Source organism: Lutra lutra, chromosome 7, assembly GCF_902655055.1.
Source record: "Lutra lutra chromosome 7, mLutLut1.2, whole genome shotgun sequence".
In the NCBI taxonomy this organism is placed as follows: Eukaryota; Metazoa; Chordata; class Mammalia; order Carnivora; family Mustelidae; genus Lutra; species Lutra lutra.
In genome coordinates this window covers 61052860-61076833 of record NC_062284.1, presented here as the reverse complement: position 1 = coordinate 61076833, position 23974 = coordinate 61052860, and the positions used below count along the sequence as shown (strand labels likewise).

The 23974-nt window shown below is 53.8% G+C and overlaps 2 protein-coding genes across 2 annotated transcripts in view; both read right to left on the bottom strand.

The window, feature by feature from the left end:
• Nucleotides 1-486: 486 nt before the first annotated feature.
• Nucleotides 487-9536, bottom strand: ITPKA (inositol-trisphosphate 3-kinase A). Its single transcript, XM_047739018.1, has 7 exons — nucleotides 8838-9536; nucleotides 2506-2602; nucleotides 2204-2420; nucleotides 1858-2062; nucleotides 1502-1603; nucleotides 1187-1258; nucleotides 487-1073 (listed from the first exon to the last, which is right to left on the bottom strand). The coding sequence occupies exons 1-7, from the start codon at nucleotides 9324-9326 to the stop codon at nucleotides 870-872; spliced, it is 1386 nt and encodes a 461-aa protein (XP_047594974.1). The 5' UTR covers nucleotides 9327-9536; the 3' UTR covers nucleotides 487-869.
• A 7358-nt stretch (nucleotides 9537-16894) lies between these two features.
• RTF1 (RTF1 homolog, Paf1/RNA polymerase II complex component) overlaps nucleotides 16895-23974 on the bottom strand; it is a 54411-nt gene continuing 47331 nt past the window's right edge. The window contains exons 10-18 of the mRNA XM_047737616.1: nucleotides 23384-23471; nucleotides 23184-23291; nucleotides 22524-22601; nucleotides 21804-21925; nucleotides 21572-21629; nucleotides 20871-20948; nucleotides 20256-20351; nucleotides 19386-19497; nucleotides 16895-19126 (exon numbers count right to left, since the gene is read on the bottom strand). Of these exons, the coding sequence (XP_047593572.1) occupies nucleotides 19020-19126; nucleotides 19386-19497; nucleotides 20256-20351; nucleotides 20871-20948; nucleotides 21572-21629; nucleotides 21804-21925; nucleotides 22524-22601; nucleotides 23184-23291; nucleotides 23384-23471 (847 nt within the window). The 3' untranslated portion in view covers nucleotides 16895-19019. The remainder of the gene's footprint in view (nucleotides 19127-19385; nucleotides 19498-20255; nucleotides 20352-20870; nucleotides 20949-21571; nucleotides 21630-21803; nucleotides 21926-22523; nucleotides 22602-23183; nucleotides 23292-23383; nucleotides 23472-23974) is intronic.

Here is a 23974-nt window from a genome sequence, read left to right as displayed (position 1 = left end):
CCAAAGGAATCCAGAGGAATCCCCCTATGGCTCTTGGGCCCCAAGGGGCCCTGAAGGTGAGGACTCAGGCGCTGTCGGTAACAGTGATTCCTCCCTGCACTCCTCCTCAGGCTTCTAGGGAGCTTGTTATTCCAGTAGCCTCTGTCCCCTGCAGTCTGTGCTATGTGTCTGGGCCTGTCTCAGGCCAGCCTGGCACCACTAGACCCTCCATCTTGGAAACCAGCTCAGGCTTCCCGGAGAAGAGCTTGGCCCCTCCCAGCCTTTGATCTTTGGGACCAGAGGTTGAAACTGCCTCCTGCGGGAAGCCTTCTCTGGATTACCTTTCCCCCATGAGCATTCTTCATCTGGGCAGCCCCCGAGTCCTACAGATGCCTCCAGTAAAGAGCTCTTCTCAAACCCTCCAGTGATCTGAGTGGACATGAGGGCTACCAGAGAAGTGAGAAAGAGACCAGAGGAAGGAGGGGAGGAGGCCTGAGTCACCAAAGCTGGTGTTTTTTAGTTTTATTGGGAAAGTCTGTCCATTGTAGTGTGGGAGGTTAGACCAATAGATCTAGTGCCTGCGAAATAAAATTCGTTACCTGGCCTCTCTAAAGAGATATACAGCCCCCTCAGAAGAGCTGGGCCCAGGAAGGAGCCCATTGTCCCAGCCACCCCTCCCCCACCCCACCCCCTGTTAATTAGTGCCATCGTTTCCGGGAATTCTGGGTCTTGTATGGGGGACAGCCCCCAGCGCGTGCAGTGCGTCCCATAGTGGTTGGCACCAGGCCCTGCAGAACAGTGTGAACCGCCCCGCACCGCGGGGTTTCAGTCTCTCGCTGGCATGCATGGCGGGGACCCAGCCGAAGGTCTGTTAGAACGGGGGCTCAGCCTCATCTCTCTGCCAGACTGGCCAGGATGCTAATGAGATTGTCCAGCCCCAGCAAATAGCCGTCCTCGCGGTTGCCCTCCTCCCAGGGCCGCCGGTGGTCCAGGGTCTGGCCATCGGGGAGGGGCGTGGTCTTGCCGAAGTCGATGAGCCACACACCCGCTCGATGGCAGTGATCGTGCACGAAGAGTAGCGAGCTGCCGATCACCTGCCGAGCCCCACATGGTCAGGCCGCAGCTCTTTCCTGGAGAAGACCCCCATCCCATTCCCGCTGTAGCCCTCACAGACCACAGGCCCCGCACCTGGACTACCCCCTCTTACCTCGTGCCTCCTAAAGAACTCAGAGACCTCCAGGGTGTCACGAATCTGCTGCAGGCGGTTCAGATACCTCCTCTGGAGAGGGCAGGATAGGGTAGGAGGGCAGATTTACCAAAAACTAATCGAGCCTCTGCTAGCATCAGGGGCCACGATGCATGCTTGGCTTTGAGGATACCATGGTGAGGAAGACATAAGCCCCCGGGTGCGATAAATGCTACGATGGGGGTGACAGGTGAGGTCACCAGACCGGATGACCTAGGGGGCACCCCTCGGTTTCAGGTTCCCCAACAACTCAGGGTTCTAGAATCCGGCGCTCACCAGCACTTCCGCGTCCCCTTGCACAAACTCCTCGAAGACGCGAATCACCTGTTCCCGGCTTCGCGTGGTCTTAAAGTCAGTGCTGCAGGAGCCGTCGGCTTTCTGAAGGAAGTGGGACAGGAAGTGTCAGTGTCTCCGTGCCTCTCCTCTGCTCGAGGGGAGAGGATCTGGCTAGAGTGGCTGTACCTCCCAGGAGGTGGGCTGCCGGGGAAGGCGGGAAGGCCGCCAGAGGAGGACTCGTGGCGGGGCGGGGGGGGGGGGGGGGGGGGGGTCCGCAGGGAGGGCAGACACCGCGCGGTGGGGTTAGGGCAGGGCGGGGGGGCAGGGCGCTGCAGAGCAAAGCGGGCCTGGCCCACCTTGATGCCTTCGATGCGGAAGCCAAGCGTGGTGCTGGAGCTGATGCCTTCTCGCCACTGCATGTAGCGTGGCTTGGTGACCGCTCGCTGCGCGTGCTCCTCCTCGGTTGGAGCCGCGGGGTCTACCGCCAGCATCTTCTTGTACATGTCTTTCCGCAGCTTGGGCCGCTCGCGGGCTTTGGTCAGCTCCTCTTCCAGGTAAGTCCTGCGGAGGGGCAGGCAGTGTGTGTGGGGGAGGGTGCGTAAGGGAACACAGACCTGGACCCCGTCCCGCGCGGTTCCGGGCACCCGGGAGAGCGCTTCTCCCCGCCCTGTGCCCCCGCCCGGACAGGCAGGGCACGTGTACCTGACGCCCATCTTGCAGTCCAGGACGCAGGGTCCATCGAAGCCGTCGAGCAGGTCCTGCAACTGCAAGTAGCTCTCGCCATCGCGCTCCACCACGCCGTGGAAGGCGGGCACACAGCCGCGCAGCGCGTCCGCCATGAGCCGCGCCAGGCAGTAGCGCTCCGGCTCCGAGCTGCGCTTCAGGATCAGCCCGCTGGTGCCAGCCGCCTTGAAACTCCCTGCGGACTGGCACCAGTTAGCGCTGCCCGGTCCCTTCCTTTCCCGGGCACCCGCCCGCCCCGCCGGCGCCTGCCCTGTGCTCACCCGTGTGCCCAGCCAGCTGCACCCAGGCGTAGCGCCTCTTGAAAGGGCTCATGACGGGCAGATTCACCATGGTCCGGATCTTCTGCCAGTGGCTTTTCTGAAAGGGACAGGGTCTGGGCGTGCACGTTGGCATCTCAGCAATGCACAAGCTTTCCCTCCCTTGGTGTAGGGTCTCCTCCTGCCCCAGCCCACCGCAAGCAGCTAGGGCCCCATGATTCATTCATTCAATCACTCGCTCATTCAAGGAAAGTGTATTGTGAGCCTGTGCAAAGGATACTGAGACGGGCACAGGGTGATGGCAGACATCCAGCTTCTCCATTTCCTGCGGAAAAGAGCCCTGGACTTAATGTCAGAAGGCTCAAGTTTTCACCCCAGGTCTGCTCTCCAGCTGTGTGGGTAAGTTACTAAAGTGTTCTGTCAAGGATTTAGAACTTTCCTGAGCATGAGAATCACCTGATGGTCACCCATGTTCAAAAAAATGCAGACACTCAGGTCTGCCTCAGGGAAATTCTGAGTAGGTCTGGGTGAAATAAAAAAAAAATTTGCATTTCTAACAATGCCTCAGGAGATTCTGGGGCCTGAGAAGCCTCTGAGGGTCGGTTTCTTCATCTGTAAAATGGGGAAATAATCACTCTCACTGGGTTGTTATGAGTAGTAAATGAGGCTTTAGAGTGACAGGCTCCCACCCCTGTGCCTCCCTCACAGACCCCATTTGAAGCAGAAGCTGGGCAAATCTGGATATTGTTTCATTCATTTTGGACCAGTGGTTACTCTCATTTAGAGAGATAAACATGGAAACAAATCTTTGCAAAGGCCCAGGGCAGAGAGGCTAGCCTGGCAGGGCCTGGGAAAAGAATGACTGGGGACTTCCCAAGACCCTCTTGCTGTTCCTGGAGACCATCTCCCTCCTCACCAGTTGGCTAGGGCCAGGCTACCCTTGGTCTTCTTAATCCAGACCCAGAAACCTGAGAGCCTGTCATCTCACATGAAACTGTGGAGGAAATGGAGAGTTTGGTGTACCGCTTGCCCACAAACATTGCTTCTGGCCTCCACCCAATCCTAAGAGGCTCTCAGACTCTGGACTTTTCCTTTTTTTCACCCAAGACTCATTGGTCCTGTGCCCAACCTCTGAAGTACACAGGTTCACTCATCCTCCCTGTGTCTGCTGCCTCCTCCCAGGGGTGCTTGTTTAAGAGAAGTTATGTATGCATTGCAAGAGTTACAGGGCTGGAACTCAACTTAGAAATCCAGCCTCCCTGATCAGAGGAAGCTGAATGAGAGAGGGAGAACAGGTACATTGGCCTAAGCAAGGGAAGGCTGTTGACCAGAAAGCCCCTTCCTGTGGGGAGGCGGTGGGGGTTAGTGACAGAGCACTGGAATCTGGTGGCTCTATCACTTTTTAGCTGAGTGAACCCAAGTGAGAAATTCATCCGTGTGAGCCTGTTTCCTCTGGGAGGATAAGAACTGCTGCCATAACACGAGCCACCATTTACTGACCGCCTACTGCCTGCCAGGCGCTTCTCATCTTCCATCAGAAAGCATTGCTCCTGTTTTCCTACTCAAGTTCCTACATGGCACACTAGGGTGTGATCACATGTCCAACCTCCAGGGATCTGGGGGTGTAGCCAGAAGCAGCCCACTGGAAGCATGACATCTCTTTCAAACTCCCTTTTTTCCTCTTTAAATACATACAAGGTTTGCATTCTGCTGCATAATAAATCCAAATTTATTATAAAACTCTCCCACCTCCAAATCCTCAAGTAAAATTCCAGGAAGATGTATGTGCCATGTGTATTCAGCGGCTGCGTCTTATACCCTCTTCCCCCACTTGTGATTTTCAAATCGAGCACATGAACATCAAGTGCCTGCTGTGGTAACATTATTGCCATTTTACAGAAGGAAGTCAAGGCATGGAGGAGTTCACATCCCCTCACTCCCCGCCTTCAAGCAGCCCAGCCTCTGGCTGAAGTTCTCTCCCAGCCCAACCTCCTCCCCATGTTCCAATTACCCTGGCAGTTTCTGGAATCCATGCTAACGCCCAAACTCCCTTTGGGGGTCAAATGGGACTCTGGGTGAGAAAGAGCTTTGTAGGGGGTGCCTGGGGGTGGCTGAGTTGGATAAGCGTCTGACTCCTAATTTCAGCTCAGGTCATGATCTCAGGGTCAGGAAATCCAGCCCCTCTTTCTCTTCGGGCTCTGTGCTGAGCCTGAAGCCTGCTTGGGACTCACTCTCTCTCTCTCTCTCTCCTTCTCCCTCTGCCCCTCCCAGCTCGTGCTCTTCTTAAAATAATACAAAATAGGGGCACCTGGGTAGCTCAGTTGTTATGCCTCTGCCTTTGGCTCAGGTCATGATCCCAAGGTCCTGGGATCGAGTCCTACATCATTATTTAATACATTTAATAAAATATTTAATAATATAAACAAAAAATAAATTTAATAAATTAATATTATTTTTTAAAATAAAATAGCTCTGTATAAGGTGAAGCAATTTGTAGCCACAAGGTGGTGTGTCTGCTCTCTCGGGACACACCGAGATCTGCCTGGGGACCCCTCTCTGTTGGATGGATACCTCTGTGTTCATCCAAAGGAATGGGTTTAATGGTAGGGTTTCAGGCAGCTTTAGGGGCCCACTGGCAGAATTCTGGGATCAGTGGGGCCCAAATGTCCTTAGAGGGCCATTCGGTTGTTCTGTAGTTATCCCAGTGGAAGAGCGAGACAGCCCTGGGTGAGGTGCAAAGGGAGAACTTCACCGTCCTTTCTTCTGGGATCTTGAAGGAGCAGTGCGTGGAGCCAGAAGATGGAAAGTGGGGTCAGTAGAAGAGGATTTAGTTCCTGCAACTATGGCTGGGTCCAGCCCTGCAAATTACAAAGGGCTTTCATCTGAGCCCCTCCCCCCAAGCCACCCCTTGAGGTTGGGAGGACAGGATTTAGCTCCCCTGCCAGCGAATGGATATGGCCAAACCTGGAAGGAGTTTATGCAAGCATCAATGAACTCACCACCACCCATCTTAGGGAGCTACCTCCTCCAGTGAACAGAATGCAGATAAAAATGCATGTATCCAAAAAGGCTCTTTAAGAGTCATTCTTCAGTGGGTGGGGATTTTGGCATAGGAACAACAGCAGGGAAGATATTTTTGAGCAGGTAAGGCTTTTATTGTATGGATATCAGAAAGCAGATTTGTTATGTTACAGAGTGAAATCTAGCTGGAAAGAGGGCCAAAGCCCCGACCTCCTGCTGAGCCTGGGTCTGGGAAACCGACTCACAGCCAAGGGCTACCTGGCATCTTGGGGCCAAAAACCCAGGAGAGCTCACTATGTGAGTCTTTGAGGAAGTCACAGGGGCCCCTTCTGGTCTCCACCCCTGGGGCTGCACAGGGGAGCATCTCTCTCTGGGAAGGGCACCGCTCAACACTACCCTCCGACCGCTCCTTTAGCTAAGCTCCGTTTGGAAGGCCTGAGGACTCCTTAAATCACGCCAGATACTTAGTGTATCTTCTGCGGGAATGGACCCTGGTCCCTATACCTCCTGACTCCCACTCCCTACCTCTAACCACTCTATCTCTGGCTGAAGCCCTCTCCCAGCCCAACACCCTCCTCATGTTCCCATTGCCCTATCAAATCAGCACTCCCTGTGGTGGTGGGGTAGTGAGAGCAATCAGTTTAAATTTATAAAATGATTTGCACTAAGGTATAAGTGACCCACGACTTCACCCTCCCAGGGGCATTTGCTTTTTAAAAAGGAAGTCTGTTAACCTAAATTCAGCTCTATAATTAGTGAAAAGTGAAGTGTGGGAGTTCTGGGTCCAGGACAGGATGGCATCGAGGTCTCCTTACCTATCCTGGAGCCCTGAAAGAAGAGAACCAAGGGAAGGGGAGCCAAACACCCTGTCTTCTGCTACACCAACACCCCAACATTGTTTTTTAAGAGGCAGACAAGGCCTAAGAATACAGTCCTGCCAGCTGCTGTTGGGGATAGGCCCCCAACTCCTCTCCTGAAGTGTCTGGGTTTCCCCTGCCCACAACTTTCTCCTCTAGGAGAAGAGGGGCCCCAGGAGGGATGCAGGTTGCCCAGTCCTAACTACTCTTAGGCGGGCAGTGGAGAGGGAGCCCAGCCCCAGGCTCTGGACAGAATATGTGGTGCTCCTAGGAGACAGAGCCTCTACGTCTTGAGTGAACCCCGAGACATAACTCAAGACCCCATGTGCCACGTATGACTGTATGCCAGGTAGAGGCAAGGCAGAGCCTTCTCGGTGGCTCGGTGGCCTCTCGCTCAGAGCTAGCCCGTTAGGTGCCCAGGCCCGAGTGTAAGGGGCTGGCTAGATGGCAGCTCCCCAGGACTGCTGCATGACCCTTCTCCCAGGCACATCCTTCACCGCCCTCCCACGGCCTCAGGTTTCTGATCGGGGAAGCCCTAAAGGCAACCTGGGCGGCGCTCTGTGCCTCTCCCGGACCGCCGCGAGGCAAAGTCCGCGCCGGGCCCTTCCACGCGGACGCAGGCAGCCTCTGTCAACAGCTACTGGCTTATCTGCCACCGCCGTGGCTGTTTGCCTTCGGGGAGGCCCCGGCGGGCTGGGGGTTGGGAAGGCCTGGGAGCCGCAGCCTTGGAGCTGGAAGGGCCCTCGGCGGCCATCTGCTCCAGCTCCTGGCCACGCCGGAAGAGCGCGGAACTTGGGGAGGGAGAGATCAGCCGAAGACACCCGGGGCACAGCTGCTGACGGGTCCCCGAAGTCTTGACCCCAGCCGGGCTGCCTACGTTGCAGGCAGGCTTGGGCCGCGGGAGCTGCTCCGACTGGGGGCGGAAGAGGGAAGCGGGGGCGGGAGGGGGTGCTGAGATCCTGCCGTACTTTCTTCTGCACCCGCTTCTCGGCTTGTCAGAGATCGGACCAGGGCAGTGGTGCACCCAGACCTACTGCTCCGTATTTCGGAGGAGGTGGGAAAGGAGTTCTCTCACTGCCCCACATTCCACCGCCCTGGAAATCCCTCGGTGTCAACCGCATCCCTGTAGGAGCCGGGGTTGTACTAGGAATGATCATGGATCAGGGGTATCCTTAGCTCCGGGGGGAGGAGAGAGGGACTCCCAGCACCCTACACCTGCGGGTGGCGTGTGTGTGTGTGTGTGTGTGTGTGTGTGTGTGTGTGTGTGTGTGTTTTCCTGCTCTAGGAGACCTTTTTCCCTTATGTCCCTTAAAAATCACGCTGCCCTCTGGGTAATGTAAATTTCAACGGGTAACTGAGTCAGATCACTGCTAGTCGTTACAGGGGCTCCTCCGCCTCGTCCAGTCCGACAGAGCTGTGAAGCCCAGGTTCAGCAGGCGGAGACCGCGTCTCAGGGCTCTCCGCACCGCGCCCAGGCCACCCCCGCGTGTGTCCGCAGCTCTCACCGCCCTTCTGGGCGGGCCGGGAGCCACCAGAGCCTGCGGGGCGCCCTTCGCCTCTCCCTCCGCTCCAGGGACACTTGCATAACGTGGATCTAGAGCAACTCCTTCACGCTGACCGCGGGTAGTTATTTAAAATATTTGGCCTTGGTTAAAAAGAGGGGACAAGATGGCTATCCCAGGCGCTGCACACCCCTAAGGGGCAGGCACTAGGAATTACTTCGCTGCACCCTGACCCGGGTTATCCGGGGGTCAAACCTGGCCCCGAACAGCCAGGTTACCAGAGGCGGCGATTAGCAGGAGGATCCCCCTGCTGTCAGCCTCAGTTTACCTTCTCCCGGCTTTAATTAGGAGCAGTAAAGCGGGGAAGGGCTGCGTTCCACTCCCTGCTGGAGCCCCCAAACCCGAGACCCTCCCTTCTCTGAGTCCACGCCTCGTGCGGGCGCGGGGAGCAGACGGCGGCAGCTCCTGAGCAGAGCCTGGAGCGCCGCTCCACTCCCACTCAGGAGAGGGAAACCGTGGCAACGGCGGGGGTGGGGCCGCCGCGCGGGAGAGGGGGCGGGGAAAGAGGGAGACTCGTTCGCCCCTCTCTCTCCGAGAGTTCGCCGGGCAAGTCCAAGCCCCTCCGATCTCTCCGGCCCCACTTTCCAGCTCGCAAGTCACGATCTGCACCCCCGCCCCACCTGGTGCCCACGGCCGGTTGCAGACTCCTCCTGCCTCTCTTTCTTAGACGCCCTAGGGCCCGGGTCGCGACCCGCCGATGGGAGCCCGGATTAAACTGCCAAGGCAGGAGGTCGGCCCGACGCCTCCCTGCTACCCCAGTGCCCCCGCTAAGCAGTGAGGGTCAGACCTCGGCGGAGGGAGCTGAGCGCCGGGGTCAGCCCTCCGCCAGCTCCGAGCTGGGTCTGCGGTGCACAGCCCCCGCGCCCCGCGCTGGCCCCGCCCCCGCGGCCCATACCTGACCCACGTCCTCGCTGGCTTCCAGCTGCACGTTGCCGCGGCTTCGGCTCTCGCTGTCGCTCAGCAGATCGTCCTCTGAGTCCTCGGGCAGCGACGAGGAGCCAGTGGAGGAGAGCGACGAGGTGGAGAGGCGGCGCGGCTGCTGCAGGTGCGAGGAGTCCCCGGCCGGGAGCCAGACACCCGCCGGCTCCGGCGGCCCGGGGCTGGCCGGGGGCACGTCCGGCTCCTCAGCTGTCACAGTCAGCTGCGGGATCACCGGGGCAGGGGGAGCCCGCGGAAGCCCGTTAGGGACCTGTCCCCCACGCCTCTTGGCCCCGCGGGCCCGGGGCTCCCCTGCGGCGGCGGCGGCAGCGACCGCCGCGCAGCGCGCCTCGAAGAGCAGGCGCAGCTCCCCGACACTCCGGCGCGGGGCCCGCTCCAGCCCCGGGCTGCAGGGCCCCGCGCCTCCCGGCCGCGCCATGCTCGTCGGGCCCCCGGGCAGGGTCATTTCCCCGCACGCGAGCCGCAGCGGAGCCCACCAGCCCGCGCCGCGGCGAGGACTGGAGACGCTCGGCGCCCCCGGCGCGAGACTGCCCCGAGGCGGAGCCTGCGCGGCCTGCCCTCCTGGGCCCCGCCTCGGCCGCGCCCCCCGCCCACTCCTTTCACTTTCAGAGAAAGCGCGGGCCTCCAAGGGCCCTTGCCGGGCCGGGAAGCTCCTTGTCGCTCCTGCAGGTGGCCGGGAAACCCAGACCTCGCGGACACAAAGCAGGGGCCTGGCCCGCGCGGGCCCCCTGTGCCCGCCCTCGAGGAGACGGGAGGGGTCGCCCCGCCTCCGGGCCCCACGGTCTTGGAGGTGGTCCCGCTCTCGCTCTCCCGCCCCGTCCCTCCGGCTCCTTTCCGCGTTCCATCCATCCCTGGGCCAAGGCTTCCTGGCTTTCCTACGCTCCCGGGGCCCCTTCTGCGCTGAATGCAAGGCCATCAGCTTCCCGAAGAAGCCTCACCCCACGGCGTGCGCCTAAGTGAGGACTCTGTCCCGGGAACGACCTGAGGCCTCTTTTCCCCAAGCTCCCCACTTCCCAGAGGGCAGAGAACAAGGTCAGGGGGCGGGGCCTGAGTCTCTCCGGGTGTCCCGGCGGAGTCCTGGGCAGCATCCTTTGGCTACTGGCGGGCGGGGGCACCGAGCCCTTCTTCCTCCTTCCCCTATGGAGTTCGGAAGCTTGGAGTCCGCTGTGTGACCATAAAAGCAAGTTGTCTCACCTCCTTGAACTACTGCTTCTCCTCCTCAAGGCTGTTGTCCATCTCACGGGATTGCTGTGAGAATACAATCAAATGAAAAGATGTAAAATCTAGAAAACCCTGGAATAGTTTTAGTGTGGGTGGTAGAAAGAGCCAGTCTCAGGTTGGTCACACTCTAGATGTGATCTTAAGCAGTCTCTTCCCTTTGTAGATTTAGGAGAACCTCCCCTGACCCAGAGCTATGGGTGTGATGGGAAAAGAGAACCCTGCTGCTGGTCAAGGGTTTCACACACTGTGATGTGCTCATGGTGGCATCGGGATGCTCCGGTCTTCAGACACTTGACAAGTTAGTGGTCAGCTGCAAGGCTGCTTTGAGTCGAAGTTTGTATTTCGCGATATTTCTTGTCTTCCCCCAAATGCCACTGGTGCAGATCCCTCCTTAGGTGGCCAGTGCCTGTTGGGCGCCCTGTGGCAGGGTGTCCCAGAAGGACTGCTTCTGATACTGATGGAGACCAAAAGGAGACGCTTTCCTTCGCTTATCTCCTCTCAGCCAGATTCAAGGATGGCCCAGGAGGAGAGAAAAGGAGAGTTCAGAGAGAGAATGGGAAGCTCCAACAGAGAAGAAAGGAGAAGATCTTGGGGGAACTGATGAAGAAAGTCAAAGTGTGGAAGGATGAGTGGAGGGGAAGGAGGGAATGCAGGAGTGAAAGAAAGAAGGAAATACAGGAGTTTGAGTATTCAGGTCCTCTGGGAAGGGTCTAGGAAATCACATGGCGACCTCCTCTGGGACACGGAGGTCTCTGGGAGCCTGGGTGTGTGGGAGGGGTGTAATCTAGAGCTTGAAGGTCCAGAAGGAACCATGTCTCCTGCATTCACCCCCTCCCTCTTTGGAGGCTACCCTGGTCTTCAGTAGGACCCTCCTACTGGGTCAGGGCAGGGGAGGACTGGGGGCAAATCCAGGGTGGAGAGAGCCAGCAAGGAGGGACCATGTTTTGTGCACCTGTCAAAGTTGTTTGCCAGTCAATGTGTGGACAGTACTGGAGGCACAAACAAGGCAGGAGATGGATCTCTGTCCTGGCTGCCAAGAGAAAACTTAGGGGCAACTCCTTTTCTTCTTGTACCAGGCATTTGTCCTAAGCCCAGCAACCAAAGAAGAGCTCTTTGCCATACTGAGGAGGTATCCCACAGTGGAAAGGTGAGGGGAAACCTGGGAATAGGTATTGAAATGAGAGTGCATTTCACAGATTTTAGAGTGGGAAAGGCCTTTAGATGCATCCTATTCTTCTCAAAATACAGGATAAGTAACAAAGGAGTTAGATGGCTCAATACCAGAAGGTTAAAATATTTGCACAGGGCCACAGAGCTAGTTGGTGGAAAAGCCAGAGAGTGTCTTGGCTAGGTCCCCTAAGTTCTATTCCTGTGCCATGCATACTTTCTTTTATTAGCATCTTGTAGTTCAGTCTCTAGTTCCTTATCCAATGAAGGGAGAGTCTGCCTCTACCTCCCACAGGCAGAAGGTAGAAGGCAGAAGGGACACCCATTGGGGGACAAGGTGAGGGGGCTCTCCTGTCCTCTTAGTTGAGCCAGAAATGACCTTTCACAACCTGGAATCCTGTTGTTTGTGCCTCAGTTTCCACAGTCTTTGAGGCTGTGAGTAAATGACTCTGCGAAGAACGAAGAACGTAGAAGGCTGTGGAGAAAATCAGACTACTATGTAGATGGAGGAATGGCCTCTTCTGAGCTGTAAAAATGGGAAACGGGGGCGGGGGCAGAGAGGAATGTTTCAAGGTTTTGATGGTCATGAGGTGGCTGATCTGAGAGAGGCCATTGGTGTCTGACCTTATCCACAAGGCCAGCTATGTGTATCTGAGGAAAAAAATAATCTTTCTTCTTGTTCTCCATCTCAGTTCATGGATCCTCCTTTACCACCGCCCACCCCCTCAATGCCTGCTCTCTGGAGTAGCTGAGTCTTTCCCCCTCCCCATGGCCTTCAGGATTTATCAGGCCCGGGAGCTACATACCTCCTAGGGAGTAACAACACTGGGCACAAGAGCTGGGAAAAGGGGGAGGGCTGGAAAATGGGGTGTGTGAGGTGAAGGTTTTCTGGGGGCCTGGTTTCATTCCCCAGCCTGCCTCGTTTAGCTCTGCTCCTCCTCCCTCCACTCCCAGGACAGCAGGGCATCAGGATAAAGTTATTGCTCACCACCCCTGGCCTGGCAGAGCGCCAGTCTCTTCTTCACAAGACCCACAGGCAGGGAGGGAAAAAGGATAGAGCGCAGCCTTCACTTTGAGGGAACTTGAAAGCTTCCCAGGGAGAGCAGAGCCTCTCTGGTACGTGTGTCTGTGTGTCTCTGTGTGTTTGTGGGTGGGGAGGGGGAGGAACAGGGTGGTGGCAAATCTTCCGCTGGACTAAGTGGTACAAGGTCTCATTCTGGTCAGCAACTCTGAGAGACATGCTCTGTGGGACTTGGTGTCTTCCAAGGGACTTAACTGACCCGGAGTTTCCAGCGTTTTGTGACAATACCTGTGATTCATTCATTCATTCACAGAGCAAACTTCCACTGGGCAGCTTCCTCAAAGCACGCATTGGGCTAGGTGAAAAGGATGCAGGAATGAGTAGCTCCTATAATGACCTCCCTTCCTTACTTGGGGTGGTGGTGTGTCGCTTTACATCATCATCTGGAGGAAGGAAGCCAGAAAGGACCCAATCAGAAAACAGGCACCTGGATGCTAAATGGCTGTTTCCGAGGGACTGTCGGTGAGACCTTACCCTTTCAGCTGCTCCATGCGTCCCACCCATTCCCTAGCCCCCTCAGTCTGATGCCCTTTTCTGCCCAGAGCATACTAGACAGGGCGCTGGAGGGCTGGCCAGAGCCAGGGCCCAATGGCAACTTGGGGGGAGGGAGGTAAGAATTGGAGGTCTCCTTCCTCCAGGATAAGGAGTGAAAGGCTGTTTTCACTTGACAACCCTAGAGCCTTTTCCTTGCTCCTGGGTGTCTCTTCCTTCCCATGCAATCTCTCACCCCATTATTGACAGACCTGGTGGGAATATGCTGGGTTTGCCGGCTAGGACAGTTTAGCAGGGCTAGGGATCCAGCAGCGTTTGCTGACCCTTCACCATCTGAATCACTGGTTTAAAACAAACAAAATGTGCCACCACGCCTGTGTATGCGCAGTAAGAACATTTTCTCTCCTGACACCGTTCAGAAGCAAGGTTTCCCATCCCTCCCAGGAGTCTGTGTTCCTGTGGTTCTCCCTCCTCCCTCTCTCCAGAACTCAGAACCCACAGGTCTCTCCCGATGGCCAAGTGGAGGCAGAGGGGCCCGAGAGCATCTGAGGTCAAGGATGCGGCTGCCGGTCGAAGGGACTGATCTGAGAACGCCCCATACCCCACGTCCCCACTAGGGCTCTTCCCGGAATCTTGTACTGATGGCGTGGGTGCCTCCCCTCATTCCACTGGTGATACCTCTGCCGGCCAGACTTCCACGCCGGGTGCCCGGCCACCGAGTGCGCAGAACATCCGGTGGCCAGGAGAAACCGGGGAAGCTGGGAGGGGGGAGCTGGTGCCGCTCCTCCTCCGCGCCGGCCGCGGGGGTTTAAAGCTCGGACCGCGCTCCCAAACCCGGGAAGTCGCCCGCATTCCGCTGGAGGCCACGCCTGGAGGAGCGCGCGCACCTGCAGGCAGCGGGGCCCGGAGTGGGCGAGCGGAGGCCGAGGCTGTAGGTTCGCACAGGCCCCGGATGAGCGAGCCGCTGCCATCTGCCTCAGGCGCGTTTCTCGCGGTCTTGGGGCGCACTCAAAGGGTGGGCGGCCTGGGTCCCAGACCCGCGGGCGCTGCGGTCTGGGGGCAGAATGGGAGGGACATGCCCCAGAACACAGCGGCTCTGCTGGACAACCGCCTTGCCCCGCTTCCTTCCCCTTCCCTCCACCACATTTACTGGGCGTTCTCTAAGTGCCGGGTGGCGCTGAGAGTTGGGGAATACGCGGCAGACACAAGTCACTTCCAGGCTGAGGGTGGAGACTCATAAATACTAACAGTACAGCGTAGTGAGTGCCGCACTAGGGAGAGCCAGCAGAAGATGCTCCCAAACCCGAGTGGGAGGCTTCCGGAGGAGGTCACCTTCGGGCTGAGCGCGGAAGGGTGAGGAGGAGTTCTCAAGGGAAAATGGTTGGAGACAGACGCGTGCATTCCTGGTCAGAGAGGTGAATGTGAGCCGAGCAAGATGCCGCCTCCGCGCATTTTGCAAAGCAGGGTCACTGACAGCTAAAAAGAAAAAAATTTAAAAAAAAAAAAAAAAAAAAAAAAAAGGTTCCGTGGGGCTAGAACTCATGACTCCAAGATCAATAGTTGGTGGCTTAACTAAGTGAGCCACCCAGGTGTCTCATAAAAATTTGATATTTTAAAGAGGATATTGAGGTTGTCACCGTGGGAAGGATCAGAACATTTTGTTCGTCTTCTTTACACGGATTTTCCGGTCTGGTACTGTTCTGTGTTTTAATGGCTTTTGGTGGGGGTGGGTAGGTGGAACCTCGCCATCCTTCTGATGGGGCGTGGTGAGGTGGGGTGGCCTTCCCAGTCACTTTCAGATTGGGCCGTCTGGAGAGGGCTGTCTGGAGAGGGGAGGCCGAAAAGCAGCTCTGCTCCTCTGGACTTTCCCCAGGCCCACCTCAGTGCCCACCCATCAGAATCTCAACCTGGAAGCAGAGCTTCTTGGCTCCAGAGGTGGGAGCTGCCTGGTTTCCAAGCCAAGCGCTCCAGCTTCTGGCCCGCTGCCCCACTCTGGCTGGTCTCCCGCCGCTTACACCCCCTCCCTCAGCCCCCTGCCTACTCCATGTGGACCCCGACCCCTGCAACTCTGCAGTCTCTCCTTCCAGGCAGCCTCTGCTCTAACCATAGCATTTATTGAACCACTTCTGGGGGAAGGTACACTTAATCTTTAACAGGATCCTAACAGATCTTATGTTAAAGACAGGGAAATTTGTGGCTCAGAGGAGTTAACTAGCTCAGCCCTAGGAAGTGAGTGGCTGAACTAGGATGTGAACCCTATACTGAGCTTGCAGTGCCTTGTGACTCTTGGGTCTCCCCTGGGCCCAGAGCACCTTCTGGAATCCCTAAATGTGCCTAAGCTGCAGTAGCTAAGCCCCCTGTGAGGGCCATGAAAGTCCACCTCCAGGTTCTGCTCAGCCAGGACTGGGGCTGGCCTGGGGAGCCTTACAGAGAAGCCAGGCTGCTCCTCGGCCCTCTTATAGTGGTGCTGTTCCCTCCAGCCCAACACTTCACTCTTCAAGGAACTCAGAGGTCCCCAGGGGTCAGTAATGTCACAGAAAAACTCTGTGGTAGGGGTTGATGGTCTCCTGGGTCCCAAGAATTGCTGGACATTGGAATCTGGGATTACCCAAGAAAAGCCCCCCACACCAAGGCCTTCTCTCCCCTCTGCCTGTGGCAGTCAGTTTTCTTTCTGTCCTGGGGTATGGCTGCCCTAGGGCACTGGATCTTGGGAGATGCACAGATAAGGCTGTCCTCTGGTAAGAATCCCCACTCTTTAGGGCCTAGAGATCCCACTGTTCCCAGCAGGCAGTGGGAGTCTTACAGAGTTGGGAGAAAACTTCACTGGCACAGTTGCAGGGTGAACCCCAGGGACCCACCTCTCCCAACACCAGAGGTGGGCTTGGACTGGGCTCCTACCATTGGAATTATCACCTCCCCCACCTTTCCATCTCAAAAGGGGAGTAGATGATCCAGGATGTTGCTTCTTAAACTATGGTCAGAAAGGTTCGAAACACATCCTCCTGTGGGGCCGTGAAGCCCTTACAGAGCTCCCTATCGTGGGAAACTGAGAAAAGGATACTAGTATTTCCTCCATGGCCTCCAATCCCTGGGCTCCCCCTTGGCACTCATGATAAGCTGGGAACAGGAGAGCAAAGGAACTGTGCCCAGGTCACTGAAAGCTGGAAGCAGCAGCCTCTCCTTGGGGTGGGGCAGTATGAGGGTCCTACGAGGTTCTGTTAAAGCTGGTTGGTTCCAAGTTCCAGGCCAACTGGAGGTCTCCCTGGCCCTAGACAGCTTCCAGAGAAGCTTCTGGGGAACCAGGCTGCTGAAGAGCTAAAAAGAGCCACTTTAGGTTAGGGGGGTGTCAAGCTAAGAGAAGGGGAAGAAGGGAAACCAAGCACAAGAGAGGCTCTCTTCGACTTCCAAAACATGACTGAGAGTTGCCACTTGGGATGCAATCCTTGGACTAAATCTGATTCCCTTGTTAAAACAGGGTTGAAAGTTTATTTACAAATATCTGTACAGTTTGAGTGACAGGTCAGGACTCCACAGAAACAAAGAAAAAAGCATTTTGAAGGGAAGCTGTAGGCAGTAGAGTTTCCCTGCACCTGTCAGAACCAAGACAGACAAACAGACCTATACATCGTGAGCTAGGCTTATGGACATTGGCCTTTTTGCTTCTTGGAAGGAAGTGAAAAATGTATAAAACAGCCTTAGGTGCCGCATCCTTCAACACTGAAACCACATGGGACGTGGGGGGAGGCGTGGAGCAGGGCGCCACGGCAGCAACTCCCCAGCCTAAGAAATACTGAGAACTGCCAAGAAACCCCGCTGGTGGTGGGGGTGGGTGGGAGACGAAGCCAACAGCTTACGTCTGGTCAAGGTCTCAGTTCAGAGGCCCTGCCTCAGTGGAGATTGGAGAGGAGTCCTCAGTCCTGACTCCAACCACCAAGGAGACTCCTCAGGGGGTCCGCTGGGCGGCCTTTCTCCTGGCCCTGTGCTGGCGTCTCAGGAGCCCAAGTTTCCGCAGCTGCATGTGGGGAGTGGGGGTAAAGTGGCTACAGGTGTGATGCAGTTTTAATAAAAATTTTATTACACAGCCATAATGTAATCGACACTTCTCCAAATCCAAATGATACTAAATACAGATCTACAGTGGATCAGAATGACTCCAGCAAATTAGATGGGTTCTATAATTTCATGTCTCTGAAAACCAGAAAGAGAAAACAGTCCAGGTTCGTCATGATAGGAGAGGTCCCAGCAGCCTCCGGGACTTTGCCGGAGTTCGGGCAACGGTTCGCAGTCTGTGATTCCACATTTACACAACAATCTGTAAAGGCTTTCGGCCAATGGACTGTTCAAGTATAGATGATTTTAATGAGTCCACTGCCCACCTCTGCCCAACCGAACTGCAGCACAGCCACCATAGAGCTGGGTTACAGTCACAGTTCACCAGGTTTACAGTCACAATACTTTTTTTTTTTAAACCATCCATTGCTGCTTCGTTTTCAAATAAAAAAGTGTAAACTAAGTTAAAGCAACACCGAGGCTCCACTAAACCCAGAAGAGTCACCAAGTTCATTTTTCCGTTTACATATAACTGAAGTCCGTGATTTCCCGTCATCCCACTTCCTGACAGAAAAGTAGGGTGAAGAAGTACAGAGCAGAGCCTCTAAGTTCCTCTCCCTCTCGTGGGACTCGGCCGCTCTCAGCTGTTTCTTTAGCTTAGTTCTTGGTATATATAGTCAGCTGTACTTTGTTCTGAAAAGATTTGTTAAATGCCACTTTTATTTACACTTGGAGCTTTACACCTGAGAATGATTATCAAGCCGTCAGCTTATCTCTTTTCAAACATTTCATAAAGACATACACACTTCTTTGCTGGCTTCCCCCTAGCTGCACAACAATATATATGCTTACCATATATATAGGTACACACACACACACACACACACAAAACTGCACATGCTTGTAACATCTGCAACCGAGACCTTTTGGTGTTCGTTCTTGCCACAGTCACGTGGAATACTTTCTCTTCAAAGAAACAAAACGAAATATCATTCCTCCTGAAACAGCAAAACAGAATCACTAGGAAGAGACGAGTACGTGGGGGTGGGGAAAAGACACAGTCTATGTGCATCCAAGAAGCTGTGGGCCGTCCCCATGGTGGGAGCAAGACACGTGCACTGCCCTGTCTGGTACCTGGCTAGGGGGCTTCCCACCTGCCTGCCGGGACACAGCCTACAGGGCAGGGACCACACGGGGGTGGAGGGGTGTGAGGAGTGTGTGGCAGGGAGGCTTTCTCTGAGGTGGGAGCGGAGTGGGGAAAGGGCTGTGGGGGAGGGGATGTTACATAGCTACAGCAGTCAGGCCTGTTTAGTAAGAAGAATCACATTTAATGAGTTTCTTTCTTGCAGTTTCAGATGCTCAAGTACAGCTGAAAAATATCTGAAACAGCTATAGACCCATGACAGACTGATACAAAGAGTACTGCATTTTTAAAAAAATGATAAAAAAATCCACACTTACAGACACATACATACACACGCACACACACGCACGCTCACGCTCTCTCTCTCAAACAGCCCCCCCCCCCCCAAATGTACACTTTTTGGAAACTAAATTGGATTTGAAAACCTCTCTTCTGCAGAGATGGGAAGAAGAGAAAGATGAGGAGAGAGGAAGGAGGACTGCAGGTGCCCAGTCCCCACTCCCTCCAAAAGGGTCCAGGGCCAAATGGTCAATGGTTGGGTCCGAGGCAGCCCTCGGGGGAGACTGCCTGGTGCTGCTGCTGTCGCCTCCAGGGGCTCCAGCAGGAATCCCAGCTCCATGCTAATACTGAATGTGTGCAGAGTGGCCAATGAACTGTGCTGGTTTGAAAACAAAAACAAAAACAAAAAAACAAAAACAAAAACAAAACAAAACAAAAAAGGGCAAACACAAATCTAAAGACATGGATAAAGCCCGAGAGAGCCCAGGCCCACACTGGGTGAGAGGCCCAGCAGGTGGGTGGGAGATGGTGCAGACAAGGAAGGTCTATACAGCAAATGGTTTATAGTACAGATGACTGGCAGTTCTAGAGTCTCTTCCCAGTTCTACTGCTGCTCCAGCCCAAAGAGGGCAAATCAAAGGAAAAGAGGAAAAGAGGACACTGTGATGGGGCATGCAGGGTCAGAAGCAGCAGGCTGGGTGCGCTCAAATAAGCCCTCGTCGTTTTTTGTAGTCTTCCAAGTTTAGCGATCTCCGTGGAGCCCCATCTTTGGCTGGTGGAGCCTTGGAGGTGATGGCCAAAGCCTTTGACTCTGTGGGAGAGAAGAGCCAATTGGCATCTGAGGAGCCCACCAGATCCTTTTTAGTCTTGCGAGGCACTCCTTCCAGCAGCCTGCCTGCCTGGCCCTGCTCCCTCTCAAACACGCCTGCAGCTGCGCTTACTGTGGCCTCTACAGATACAGACGAGTGGACACCCGCCCTGCTTCCCGAACATCGGACCTCCCTGCTGGCCAAGTCCAGCCCTGATGCCATCTGGTCCTCAGCCAGCTCCGCTCCCCGACCCTCACCTACCCGAGCTGGGAACTTGTAAATCAATCTTCACATCGAAATCATGTACTTTGAACAAATCTTCTGAGAGGTCGCTGGCTGACTTAGAATTCAAATCTTTATCCTTTCCCTGACCCTGCAACGTGAAGAGGAAAAACTCATTATAAAAGTATAAATGCAAGCAGACTTCAAGAAGCAGCAGCCACTAATGGTATAAAAAAAAAAAAAAAAAAAAAAAAAGCTTTGGTTCAAGTTCATTAGCTCTCTCTTTGCGAAGGCTCTTTTCCGATTCCTTCTCTCAGAAGAACAGGAGAGGCCACAGAAGGTTTCTTTTCTGAAGCCTATGACAGGAAAGGGAAGGCTCATGTCAGTGGTGTGGGGCATGTGGGGGAGGCTTAAGACAATAAGCCACCTTCTGACCCAAGATTTCAGAAATTCCTGGGACAGTTTGGGCTCCACAGGAGAAGACCTAACTTATGCGAAAAACTGCTTCTAAATGGGCAGTTTCTCCATTTAACATTTTAGTATTCAAAGACCTTTCACCTCTACAATCTGATCCTTATGTGTCATCAGCTTCTCCTAATTATCCCGCAAGACAGCAGAATAGAGTACTACCCCCATTTTACACGTGAGAAAACGTGGTTCAGAGGGCTACGTGTCAGTCACCTAATGCTGTAATCCAGGCCTTACTTAAGTAGTGGCGTTGGGTTTAGCATTTAGGTTGTCCGACTAAAATTCAGTAGCTGTTTATCGTATTTGTTAAGAATCAGAACTGAGAATGGACTGCAGGTGGGAGGCGATGTTCCTTTGGGTGAGATGAGTCAGGCCTACGCCAGGCCGGGCATCCGGGCCGGCAGCCTTGCTCTGCGGGCCTCCGGGCAGTACCATACTTGCCTTGCTCATTTCCTTTGGAGCATCTGGTAATACTCCAGAACCGTATTTTGCATTCAGCTGGGCCAAGATGGCAGCTTGAACAGCTGGGTCTCTGGACTGAGAGAGAAATTACATTATTTCAGAGAGTATTTAACACTCACACAGTGCTACGCCAGATTCTTTCCCATCAACCACCACGAACATGACAAGCACCACAGTGGACCCATCAGCAGCTCAGTGGGGTTTTCCTCAAGGCAGCAAAGAACAGCAATTAAAGCTCTGAAGCCCAGCCCCAAGCTGGCCTGGCCCTAGGTGGCCCAGCCTCCACATTCCTCATGTCTGCTGCATTGGTAAACCCACCCTGACACCAGCGGGGGTGGGGGTGGGGGTGGACAGAGCAGGGAGTCTGGAGGTGTCTACAAATCCATGCCAGGTTTTCACTCTCTGTACGTCCTACAGCAAGATTTTAAAAAAATTGAAAAGAAAAAAAAAAGAGGTAGCCAGACCTAAGAGTTTGAGCCATGCAAATCCCACTAAGACAACATTATTTTTAACTTCCTTATTAATCTCCTAATGGAATTCATTTTATGTCCTAGAATCTAGGTCCTGACTAAAACGTCCTCTTTCGGCACTCACGTTAGAAACGATGGTAGGTTTGCACTGCCGCCTGGTAAAGGGATCCATCTGTTGGTTTTTCATGTTGTGACTTTCAGCCTAAAACAGACAGTGTGCATTACAGAACTGTCTTTTTTTCTCCCCCGCCTTTCATTTATCCTAAACTTACGTATAAATAACAGTCTTTTCTTTTCTTTTTTAAATTCATTTATTTGACAGACAGATCACAAATAGGCAGAGAGGAGGAAGCAGGCTCTCTGCTGAGCAGAGAGCCCGATGTGGGGCTCGATCCCAGGACCCTGGGATCATGACCTGAGCCGAAGGCAGAGGCTTTAACCCACTGAGCCACCCAGGTGCCCCAATAACAGTCTTTTCAAGGGCTAAAGAAAGTCAAAAGTGGTCTATCATCGTCTTCCCTTCAAGACCAGAGCAGATATGGGGGCAACAACAGAAAGAACAAAAGCAAAAGTCGATAAAAATGAACACCTGTGGAGTAGAGGCTAAGGGATGGGGAGGGTAAGATGGGCAGGAGATTACTGCTTGTCGTCATCAATTGATCAATCTTATGGGTCTGTGTGTGCACCCAGAGCCCATGTACGTGAATTGTACATGTTAACGTCAGTAATTAGAAAAATAAATGGGAACAAGATGTACAGAAGATTTCCTATCATTTTATTAATTAAAATTGTTTTCAGTGATCTAAATAAAGTTGTCTTACTCACCACAAGGGCCTTCTCAGACTCCACAATGTTCCACTCCCGGTTCCGCTGGTTGATGTAACTGTGGGGGAGTAAGAGGGTGAGTCAGTGGGCTGTGGAAGGAGGGAGGGAAGCCCTCAGCCCTGACCCTGAAGCCACATGGAACCAGCGCTGTGCGTGCAAGGCCACAGGCTGGCCTGATGATTGTGGCAAGGTCTGTGGGTTCAGAATGGGAGCCCGAGGTTCTGTAACACACCTAATGGCGGATATGTTCTTGGTTCGCTGGCGGTCCAGGGCCTCTGCCCGCTCCTCCAGCTCATTCAGCTGGTCTTGGATCTGTTTGGCCTTGTCCTGATCCCCCAGATCCTCAGCCATGGCCTGTACACAGAGAGACGTGTTAGTTTTTGGCTATTACAGGCCTTGTATCATGTCTCCCCTTACTTCCAGCACAGGCAAGACAGCTCACATGATGAACAAATGACAGGAAATATGAAAGGACACTGAAAACAAACTTTACAAATGCAAGGTATAATTCTTATTATAGTAGTTAACACCCTGCCGTATCCTATCTGGCCCAGGGCCCCTGGTACAGGGATGTGTAACACTGACCTTGGAACTCAGGCCCCGTGGGGCTCACTCACCCTACCAAGGCTCACCCCCCATCCTGATGTGAAAAATGGAAAGCCACCCACCTCAGCTGGGCTTGGCAGCATCATCTGTTCAGACCTAGTGCTGAGAGGACCCTGGCTTCTGTCTTATTACACACAAAACAAAAGGGACTAGGAAAGTAAAGGGAACGGAATGGACACAATTTACAGAAAGAAAAATGGCCAAGGGATGGTGCCTAGATGCCAGGAAGGCACCGTGTTGCTTCCTCTGGAGCCCAATCCTGCCACCACTAACTGAGCAGGGGATGAACAAGTCTGATTTCCACATCTTACAGGACAAGAAAGGAGATTCAAGTGCAAGTCCTCACCTTTTCCTTTAGCAGCTGAGTCTTCTTCATAGCATAGTTGGGTGGAGCTTTCCTGAACCTTTCCTTCTCTTTCACAATCTGTACCAGAGAGGAGATACCGGCAGTGAGGTATTCCTACACTACTTCTGCAGACAGGGTAAAGGAGCCATTTTGGAGGCTAGCAGCTAGTTAAAAGGGGGCTGCTCTTTCTATAGCAGTGTCAAGCCCCAGAGAGACAGAGCGAATTCATTTCAAGGGATACCATGCTGCTTCCAGGGTCACAGAGATTCTTCTGGCACAGTCTGAAGGAAAATGCACCAATAAGCAGCAGCAGCCTAAGGACCTGGTACTGTAAGGCTAGCCACTGCCCAAGAGAACAGAGATCAAAGAACTTTACAAAAATGTTCTGGAGAAAGGAAACTCTTGAAGGACCAAGCCTAGCAGAATACAGATCCCTGAACTTGAAGTACACTTCTTTACTCTAGGACTTCAAATGAGAATGTACAGAGAAAATCTGGATGAACTATGAATAAGGTAGTTAATAGCAATATTCTCTCATCCTTCTGCAATAGTAGCACAGATAAAAACGTCCAGATACTGGGAAAGGAAAGAAAGTCACGATCTTCTTGAACACCGGTTCTTACTGAAAATTTCCAGTCTCTGGGGCACTAGGTTTCTTACCTCTTCAATGTCCTGATCATTGAATTTATAATTAAGAGCTTCTTTAATAGACAACTCCTTCTTATTGATTTCATCTAGAGTGGGCAACTGCATGCCAGCAGAGAACATCTAGACCAAAACATGACAAAAGGTCATTAATAAGAGATTCTGGAAACATTCTCAGATTTTTCACAAAGTGCTAGGTGCCATTATCCACTTACCGCTTCTTTCCATTTCATGAATTCGCTTTCAGTGAATTCTTGGTTTGAGACAAATTCTAGGCGGAACACTCGTTGGTCGTTGCCATGCCTACATAAAAAAGAGACAGCATCTCCAAGAATGGGTATGTTACCTGCAGTAGCAGCAAGGCAACCCAACCAGACTGTGAACCACCCATCTCTGTGGTTCTCAACCCTGGCCAGCGTTTAGAATCACCCAGAAAGATCTGTAGAAATTCTAATGTGAATGCACCACTGTAGTTCAACTGAATCAGAATGATGAAATTAAACAAAAAGTACCTCCCAGGCTGTTCTAATGGGCAGCCAGGATAAAGAATCACAGCTAGCATTGGGGAAAAAATGAACCTGGCCAGTGCCTCAAAAGCCCATTTACCATAAAATTTGTCACAGTTATCCGGCATCAAGAGTATGAAATATTATGCAGATACCTGAATGACAAGGAAACTCCATTCCCTTGAGAGAAAGCACACTGCCTTCTGACTGACTCCTATGGTGGCAAAGTTAAGTGAGTCAGTGCCATTCTCCTAGTGACAGTCACTCTCTGCATGTCATGGTCACTGCCTACCCCAACTG

What these genes read in the sequence shown, in the direction of transcription:
- ITPKA (XM_047739018.1), bottom strand. Translation starts at nt 9,326, where the DNA reads ATGACCCTGCCCGGGGGCCCGACGAGCATGGCGCGGCCGGGAGGCGCG. An exon ending in GCAGCTGGCTGGGCACACGG is followed by an intron (nt 2,421 to 2,505) that starts GTGAGCACAGGG and finishes GCCAGTCCGCAG; the next exon opens with GGAGTTTCAAGGCGGCTGGC. An exon ending in AAGGGGACGCGGAAGTGCTG is followed by an intron (nt 1,259 to 1,501) that starts GTGAGCGCCGGA and finishes TGCCCTCTCCAG; the next exon opens with AGGAGGTATCTGAACCGCCT.